The sequence below is a fragment of the Natator depressus genome, chromosome 6 (genome assembly GCF_965152275.1).
Source record: "Natator depressus isolate rNatDep1 chromosome 6, rNatDep2.hap1, whole genome shotgun sequence".
In the NCBI taxonomy this organism is placed as follows: Eukaryota; Metazoa; Chordata; order Testudines; family Cheloniidae; genus Natator; species Natator depressus.
The window spans coordinates 67,035,539-67,044,771 of NC_134239.1; the positions used below are offsets into that span (position 1 = coordinate 67,035,539).

General features: G+C 44.0%; 1 protein-coding gene across 4 annotated transcripts in view; it reads right to left on the bottom strand.

The window, feature by feature from the left end:
• Nucleotides 1-8,535, bottom strand: part of DPF3 (double PHD fingers 3) — a 217,672-nt gene extending 209,137 nt beyond the window's left edge. For 3 of the 4 annotated variants that reach the window (XR_012639930.1, XM_074955589.1, XM_074955590.1), the window contains exon 1: nt 8,471-8,535. Coding sequence is in view for 2 of the 4 variants with exons in the window: in XM_074955589.1 (XP_074811690.1) it covers nt 8,471-8,502 (32 nt within the window). In the remaining 2 variants the exon portion in view is untranslated. Of the gene's footprint in view, nt 1-6,369; nt 6,425-8,470 lie in introns of those variants that run through there. The other variant, XM_074955591.1, reaches the window with a different exon arrangement.
• Nucleotides 8,536-9,233: the final 698 nt, after the last annotated feature.

Consider the following 9,233-nt stretch of genomic DNA (forward strand, 5'->3'; position numbering starts at 1 on the left):
ACCGGAATATCATACAGGAGGATCTGGATGACCTTGTAAACTGGAGTAATAGTAATAGGATGAAATTTAATAGTGAGAAGTGTAAGGTTATGCATTTAGGGATTAATAACAAGAATTTTAGTTATAAACTGGGGACGCATCAATTAGAAGTAACGGAGGAGGAGAAGGACCTTGCAGTATTGGTTGATCATAGGATGACTATGAGCCGCCAATGTGATATGGCCGTGAAAAAAGCTAATGCGGTCTTGGGATGCATCAGGAGAGGTATTTCCAGTAGGGATAAGGAGGTTCTCACCGTTATACAAGGCACTGGTGAGACCTCACCTGGAATACTGTGTGCAGTTCTGGTCTCCCATGTTTAAGAAGGATGAATTCAAACTGGAACAGGTACAGAGAAGGGCTACTAGGATGATCCGAGGAATGGAAAACCTGTCTTATGAAAGGAGAGTCAAGGAGCTTGGCTTGTTTAGCCTAACTAAAAGAAGGTTGAGGGGAGATATGATTGCTCTCTATAAATTTATCAGAGGGATAAATGCCAGAGGGGGAGAGGAATTATTTAAGCTCAGTACCAATGTGGACACAAGAACAAACTGATATAAACTGGCCACCAGGAAGTTTAGACTAGAAATTAGACAAAGGTTTCTAACCATCAGAGGAGTGAAGTTTTGGAATAGCCTTCCAAGGGAAGCAGTGGGGGCAAAAGATCTATCTGGCTTAAGATTAAACTCGATAAGTTTATGGAGGAGATGGTATGATGGGATAACATGATTTTGGTAATTAAATATTCATGGTAAATAGGCCTAATGGCCTGTGATGAGATGTTAGATGGGGTGGGATCTGAGTTACCCAGGAAAGAGTTTTCTGTAGTATCTTGCTGGTGAATCATACCCATATGCTCAGGGTTTAGCTGATCGCCATATTTGGGGTCGGGAAGGAATTTTCCTCCAGGGCAGATTGGAAGAGGCCCTGGATGTTTTTCGCCTTCCTCTGTAGCATGGGGCACGGGTCACTTGCTGGAGGATTCTCTGCTCCTTGAAGTCTTTAAACCACGATTTGAGGACTTCAATAGCTCAGACATAGGTGAGAGGTTTTTCTCACCTATGTGGGTGGGTGGGTGAGATTCTGTGGCCTGCGTTGTGCAGGAGGTCAGACTAGATGCTCATAATGGTCCCTTCTGACCTTAGTATCTATGAATCTATGTGTAAACAAGCTAAATTGAGCTGGATCAGTTTTGTCCCAGTATCATCTTTCACGGGGTCTTGCAAACCATGTGGCCACACCATTACAAGACACAAACACACCCCACCCTTCCCCACCAGAAGAATAATGGTGTTGAACCCAGAGTCCCCATCAGCACCTGGGTGGGGGGAGGGTGACTTTCTATGGCTACTGCCCAGCAGAAAGAGAAATCAATGACTTGGGATTTGGCAGGCACACCCTGCTGATCACAGCCACCCAGTGCAGAGTCATCAGGATCACTTCCCTGCCGTGCTGTTGCTGTTCCAATCACGCCCTGGGAAAGCCTCCTCCAGTCAGTGCTCCAGTGGCAGCAAAAGCTTCCATGTGGCTACAACTGCAACTCACTGACCACACCCGGTTCAGGCAGGTAGAGTGAAAATTGAGAAGCATACTGACATCCTCCTGTTATTCCCATAGTGGAGGAGATGGGGGTCGCAGGGAGGATATCTGCCAGCAGCCCTCAATTCACTATATTCTTCGTCCTTGTGGCATATGCTGGGAATCTGTGGTTAAAACAGGGTTGTCAGGAAATAAACCATTTTTTCTTAACTTACCTGTGTTTCTAACCATTTTAGGTTATTAAAGCTAAATGAGAATGCTGTTTGTTTGCTTATTACATGTCACTCAGCTGAGACAGTGAGACTAGACTGATCAGTTTCACATCTTTAGTAGAATGAGTTTCTGGTTCTTAACAGCCCAGTGCTCTTGGGTTAGGTTCATAAACTGCAGGAAAAAGTTTAAATCCAAAGAGAATTAAAAAGGAAAATATTACTGGAAAGTTTTGTAAAAAGGAAGTTGCCTTATTATATTTTTTTCATATTCTGTTTTGTAATATCCTTTTCCAAAAAATAAAACCTAAATGTAGAGCATAAACTAAGTTGACAGTGACCCTTTAATAAAACTGAAAGCCTGATTGTCCATACAGCGCAAAAGTCACCTCGGTGTAACAGGCTAATACATCGGTAAAGTCCTACTTAAGTCTTCAGAATAAGCCTTGAGGGTTGTATAGGCCCTGTGCTGATTCTTTGCACAGTGGTGAGTTTCACTCAGACAAGTCTTTTCAGATCAGAGGTTTCTCTCAGAAAGACCCTTCAAGCCCCTAAAATACAGAGTTGCGTATTGCCCAAGGCAACTGCACATACAGACATTCAGATACCAGGGTGATGAGCACAGAATAAGGATCAAGCCTGATAAAACAGATTTATTAGGCAAATAGTCAGAGCTGAACCTAAGTGAATAAAAAAAAAACATTCCCAGCAAATGGTGTGAGATGGGGCTATCCTAAGGCAGTTTATTTCCTACTGAGAGAAGCCTGGAGCTATATCATTTCTGCCTTCCCCTGGGACAGCCAATTGTCATTAATTGCAGAGGCCAGATTTGCAAGATGGACAAAACGTTAATTTGAAAGCAACCTCAGAATACAACGCTCACTGGATTTTAAGGTTGGGGAGCATATATTTTCAACACCACACATGGGGGATTAGATACATTACTGTTGTTGCTGCTAACCAGGGCTCAGAGTGAAGACAGAATGCCATTCTCCTTAGTCCTCTGGGTCATTATATAGGCTATAGTAAACTTTTATCATTTTAAGCCCATTTAACAGTTGTTGTGAATCTACTCCACCGCAGCCGAAAGGGAAATCGTGCGTGACATCAAGGAAAAGCTGTGCTACGTTGCCCTGGACTTGAACAGGAGATGGCCACCACTGCCTCTAGCTCTTCCCTGGAGGAGAGCTATGAGCTCCCTGATGGTCAGGTGATCACCATTGGCAATGAGAGGTTCAGGTGCCCAGAAGCCCTCTTCCAGCCATCTTTCTGGAGTATGGAATCCTGTGGCATCCATGAAACTACCTTCAACTCCATCATGAAGTGCGATGTGGCTATCCGTAAAGACCTGTACGCCAACACCGTGCTGTCTGGTGGTACCACCATGTACCCAGGCATTGCTGACAGATTGCAGAAGGCGATCACAGCCCTGGCACCTAGCACAATGAAAATTAAGATCATTGCCCCCCCCCCGCCCCCGAGCGCAAGTACTCCAGTAAGAGCACTCTGAAAATGAGCCCCTAACTCTGACATTCTCTCACACCCAACAAGTCCTCTTAACCACTCTACCTCCCATATCACCCATTGTTTTCAAATGCACGAACACCACAAGTAACAGGCTTTAAAAAGCTTTTTTCAGTGACAATTTTATGATGCCAGCTCCATCCATCCATACAACCTGACAGACTGTGAAAGACTGGAATGCCAGCAAAACAAATTACAAAAGCACTACAACAAGTAATCGTGCACAAGTCACTCATGCAACCAAAGAAAATGCCATAACTATATCATTTATCAGGTCTCCCACATTAACCGAGCATATCCTTGGGTTTTCATATCAGGGCTTTTTTTGTTTATCCTCTAACCCGCTTTGTTTTTATTCCCATGTTTCCCCATACACATCGCAGCTACATTCATCTATCATGTTATCAGAAGGCCAGAGCTGTGGTATGGTAGAAAGTGTTGCAGCGAGAATGGCAGCTTCAGCCTGAAACACGTCACACTTGGGCATGTTTCTGTTTTTAACTGACTTCAAACACGACAGAAGCCACACAAGACTCTTAGAGATTTTGATCAAGTGATTTTATGAACACAACCACCTTGTCATCAAAATGCAATTCTGCCTTCCCCAGCCCCATCCAAATCACCTTCATTTAACTTGTAAAAACTGAAGCATGAACTTTCCATCCAACTGTCCAGCCTTTTGTATGGTTAACACCTGCTGAAAGGAGCGCTGTGCACTATGCTTTCATTTTAATATTTAAAACTAGCAACCAGATGGCTATGCAACAACCTGCAAGAAATTGGACCTCATCCACACTGAATCACAATTTTGGGTTGATTCAAGGAATGATAATGGGATACAGAGCCCTTCAGCTCTCAGTCACCAGTTGAATTCAATCCAAAGTCATAAGTGACCAAAAGTAATTGTCATCCAAGAGCTGTTCTGTGGCCTGTATGAAATAGGTTTGTGATTCCAGATCAGTTCCTCACTAACAAGTTTCCATATCACAAAATCCATTATAACAATATCCTCAGCAGGTGAATGAATTATCCCCAACAACAGAAACTGAACTCTCCCATCATCCCAGTGGTAGGCTCTCTAGGTCTTGAGCTGGGCATTGGAAGGGGAGAGTCTGCACTGGCACTGCTATTCTGAGTCCATGCTATCCAAAGGAAATCACTGCTCTTTGGGAGATACAGATCAAGAATTACAGTGTGAGCAAGTCTCAAGCAAAAAAGGCAGCAGCTCAGTTAACATATGCACCAGTTAATGTGTTTAATTGATCATCTGAAATAAAATTCAGCTGTTGGAGTAAAGATAGTGGAGAAAAAAAATCAGCTCTGCTTCTGAATAAGACTTTTTAAATGACAAGATCTTAATTACATTAAATACATTATGGCACCATATGTACATCAGAATGTGGAGAGAACACAAAGGAATGGAAGTCAAGTTTTCTGAGCTCTTGCTGTAGCACAGACTTGCTGTGTGAACTTGGGAAGTTTCTTAAGCACACTTTGCCTCAGTTTACCCTTCTGTACAATGGAGATAACAGTACTTCACAGAGGTGTTCTGAGTTTAATTGTTAGTGTTTGTAAAGTGCATTGAGACAGCTGAATGACATTTTAAGTGATTTAAAGTGTTATTCTACAATATTTCCGCCTTCCATACATCCATGCATCTTATATCTATTAGAATAAGATGTGTGCATTAAAAGCAGAGAATGAGATAGAAAAAAATATAGAGAGATATAGACACACAACAGAGGGCTGCTTAAAAAAACCTGAATTTAAAACACACCGCTATCCACTGATGGTTTCTGAATATGACTGTTTTGTTGAGCCAGGACAATGTGTTTATCCAGACACCTTGCCTTCTCTTGATGATCTGATGAACTCAGACCTGCAATATTTCTGCCTGTAGCACCATGTTGGCAAACAACAAGGTGTTAAATGGCAGAAACAATGGGAGTCATGTCAGGTTGATTGGATCAGAGAAGCAAATAGAGGAGAGGAGGACAGAGAAGAGATGGAGACATCCAAAGTGATCAAGCAATGGAAAAAGGAGAGCTAGACAGAGAAAGAGGCAATGGTAATGTAAAGAGTCACTGGTCATTATAAAGGGACCCAGCCCTGAGCTATGCAATGTCATGTATTTACACCAGATATTCAGGTACACCGTAAAATATTATCCCATGAGAACTAGTATAGTATAAACAGAGCAATGTAAGTGTCTATATACTGGAGCGAAAAGAATATTCTACATACATACATAAATAAAAACACACAGGGCATTTCACAATACCTGAGCTAGTATTTCAATCTATATAGGATCAACATTGTCCCCCATCAGAGCGAAACCTTTATATGGCCAGTTTCTCTAGGGGGCGTGTCTTTTTTCTTTTTTTGAGACACAATCAAAACGCAGACAGAGGAAATGCAAATGTCATTCAGCTCCCTTTCATTGTCAGGAAGGACACATGAGGATAAAACACTGTGCAATGCATCCTTCCCTCCCCCCCCCCGCCCCCCATTATGTGTCTTAATGCTTTTGTCCTAATTTATCCCTTGCATAATTTATTTACTTGTGTATTGTTTCCTGATCAGCAAGTTGTAAGAATAAATGGAAATAGAATGTTTTATTAAACAAGTTGTTCCAAAAAAAAAAAAAAAAAAGACAGATGGTGTCAGCCAGCCAGTAACAGTCCTGTTTCCCCTACCCAGCATTGGTACTTTAAAAGGCTCACAGAGAAAAGCAAACCCTGCACTTGAGGTCTATTGTTTCCTCTCTTCTCACCCCAGAGGGAGGGGGAGGAATAGGGGGCTAATTATAACAGACCTGCTCCTGCTCCCATTGACTTCACTGGGAACAGGACTGGGCTTCGACAGAATTTAACTATAAGTACAAACGAGGCAGGATTTAGTACGGAGATCTAAATCACAGGTGTGAATGGTACATGTACCACAATTACAAAAAGTGAACCGCTAACACAATACATCATAACGTCGTTCAGAAAGGGCTAGCCCACGTTCAAATCCCCTCCCTTCTTCTCCCGTCCTCGACACTCTCACACGGGCTTACCAGTATGTGGAGTTACTCCTCATTTGCACCCATGTAAGCAAGAGTAGAATCAAGCTTCCCTTCGCTCTCCACGCACACACACTCACACACACACACACACACCATCCGGCGCCACGCGACATGAGACTGATCGGATGCCTGGGAAGCTCACCTTCCAACACCAAACGAACGACTTTCCCGAAAGAAAAGCAACTCCTTTGTTATTAATATTTACATAGTCACACAAATATACACGGCATTTCACACAACACACAAGCAGGAGAGAAGTTGGTCCAATAAAAGATATTACTTCCCCCCACCTTGTCTCTCTACACATATAACAAAACCTATTGTATAGTTACCTATATTGTTTCCATGCAGTTAAATTGGCAACAATGAAAGATCTAACATATTTATTTTTTAAATTGAAAAATAAAATGATTAAAGCAGCAGAATGCGGGGGGGGGGGGGTGGAGAGAATGTTAATAAGTTGTTCTCACTGGGACAACTATAAAATATGCACGCTGATTGGTGGAACATTGTATAATCCATATATATTCACCGGGGGTGGTCTTCTTTTTTTCCAAAAGACATCTACTCCTTTGATAACACTGTTCTAACGGCACTTCCCCCTTCTCAACAGATTTTTTACAATTTGCTAAATGAAAGAATATTTAATGTAAGAAAACGTTTGATGCCAAGATGGAGAAAGAGTGATGTAAATATGCCAGCTGTGTGCCCCCTCCCAGTGTAAAGCTTTCCTTCCCTCCAGATTGCTGCACAGCACAGAGACAGTAGCAGGAATCCCTGGGAAAAAAAACTCCAAGTATTTTTCGAACTCCAATCGGAGCGAGTTTAATTGAAAGGACGCAGCTCAAAGTCTGAATTACATCTCTAAAAACTCAAACGCATAAAAGCGCCCACTCGTTGTGACTAGAAAGTCCAGATGAAGTGTCTCCACCAGGTACTCTGCTTTCTCGCATTATGAGCATCTTGCATTATTAGCAAGAGCTGCCCCCTAGCACAGAAGTCATTTTAAAAGGTTGAGACAGCCCCTTCTCTCCCCACATACGGTGCCAAATCCCACTCTTCCTACTGCCTTGCGGGATTAACGGTGTGTGCAGCGGAGCATGAGGAAATGAGGGACCTGATCCAGCGAAAGATGACTGCCTCCTGTGTGCCCTTCTTACATCTGCCTTAATTCAAGACCGGAGAACCCAGCACATTTCTGTAGCAGAGGCACCTGTCCCCTTCCTCTCTTCCTATATCTCCTCGCAAACAGTTGGCCAAATTCTGCCCTTACATCCGGGCAGATTTCGGTAATCAGTGTGGCCATCCAAAGATGGAAACACAATCAACTCTCGTTGCCACTTTTAAAAGCGAAAACCTCCCGTACGCAAAGAGCTCTCTAGACTTCCTGCCTAAAAATCAACCATCAGTGACCCCGAGTCATTCATTTCACGCAAGTCCGGCTTCTCTCTTCCTCGCACACAAACCGAAGTGTAATTGCAATGCCCCTGCTGCCCTGCTAGGAAACGAGCGGTGCAACCCCCTTTGCTACAGAGCCAGCAAACGCTGGGGCTGATTCTTTCCCCCTCTTCAAGTCATCCCAACTCCAAGAAGGTTTGCAAAAGAAAACTCCGAATTGCTGTCGGAGCACGGCAAAACCGATAATTATGCCCCCGATTCCCAGGACTGATCCCTCTCCCTTGGACACGGGGTTGGTAGCCGGGGAGCCTGCCCGGACGTCAAGCTTGGGACTCTGTCAAGTGCAAGCCCCCCCTCAGGGGTCCTGCAGGATCTTGCTCTTTCCAAGATCCACGCAGCCCCAAGAGCTGCAAGAAACCCCGCTGCCATCCTCCCCTTCAGAACTCAAATCTCTCTTCCTCCCGGCCAGCCAATTAATCACAACACAAATGTAACAATTTCTTCTTGTTAATTTCAGCGCAAGACGTCTGTGTGTGTTGCACAAAAAGAGAGGAGCTCAGAAAGGAAAGAGGGAGGGAGGAGAGATCAGCTGGGTGGCTGGAGGCACCGGGCTCAGGCAGGCAGCAGCATCGGAAAGGCGCCTTTTTTCATATTTAAACCACGCGGAATATGTACATTTTTGATTCCTACTTACGCTTTCAGGGGGTTGTGAATGACAGTCGCCATTTTGCTACAATGTAACAGAATATTGTGTCTCAGAGTTCTAAAGGTTCGCTTAGGGGAAGCGCCCAGCCAATCAAAGGATGGGATACCGGCCCGCTGCCCAATCCGGCACTGCGGGCGGAGCCTGGGCTGGACTAGTTATTAGGGGAGCTGTCAAAGCCCAGAGGTCACTCCCTTTCTGTGGAACTGGAAGAGAGCAGGTCTTAAAGGGGCAGTAACACATCCAAGGGGCTGTCACCACACCGAACTAGATTTAGGGATCTAGGATGAGGAGCACAAAACTCTTTGGAGTTATCTGGCTTTTCATGTCAAGAAATCGAGAGAAAGGAATGAGGGAAAATACATTGTCTTTTTGTATTGCTGTGGCTGCCTTTCATTTCCCAAATGGCATGCCCCCTTGTTCATGTGCAAGGGTTGGATGCATGCCATTTCATCAGGAAAATAAATGACATGTGTACTGACATTTGGTACTGCAGCAGATTTTCCAGCTTTATTGTTATTATTCCCAATTTGTTTCCTTTTACCGAAAGCCACTTTCCCCTTCAGGTTGCTTGGAACTGCTGGCGCTTACAGTGACTCCAGGGCAGCACCCTCTCCCCCTCCCCTAGGAATTTCTCAATGTCAGTCATCCAGCTCCTGCAGCCAGTGCACTGGTTACATAATGCACAGTGGCCAAACTGCCTGCCTGCCTGTTTTCTGTTTTTCCCACAAAGCAACTTCTGAAGTGATTGTCT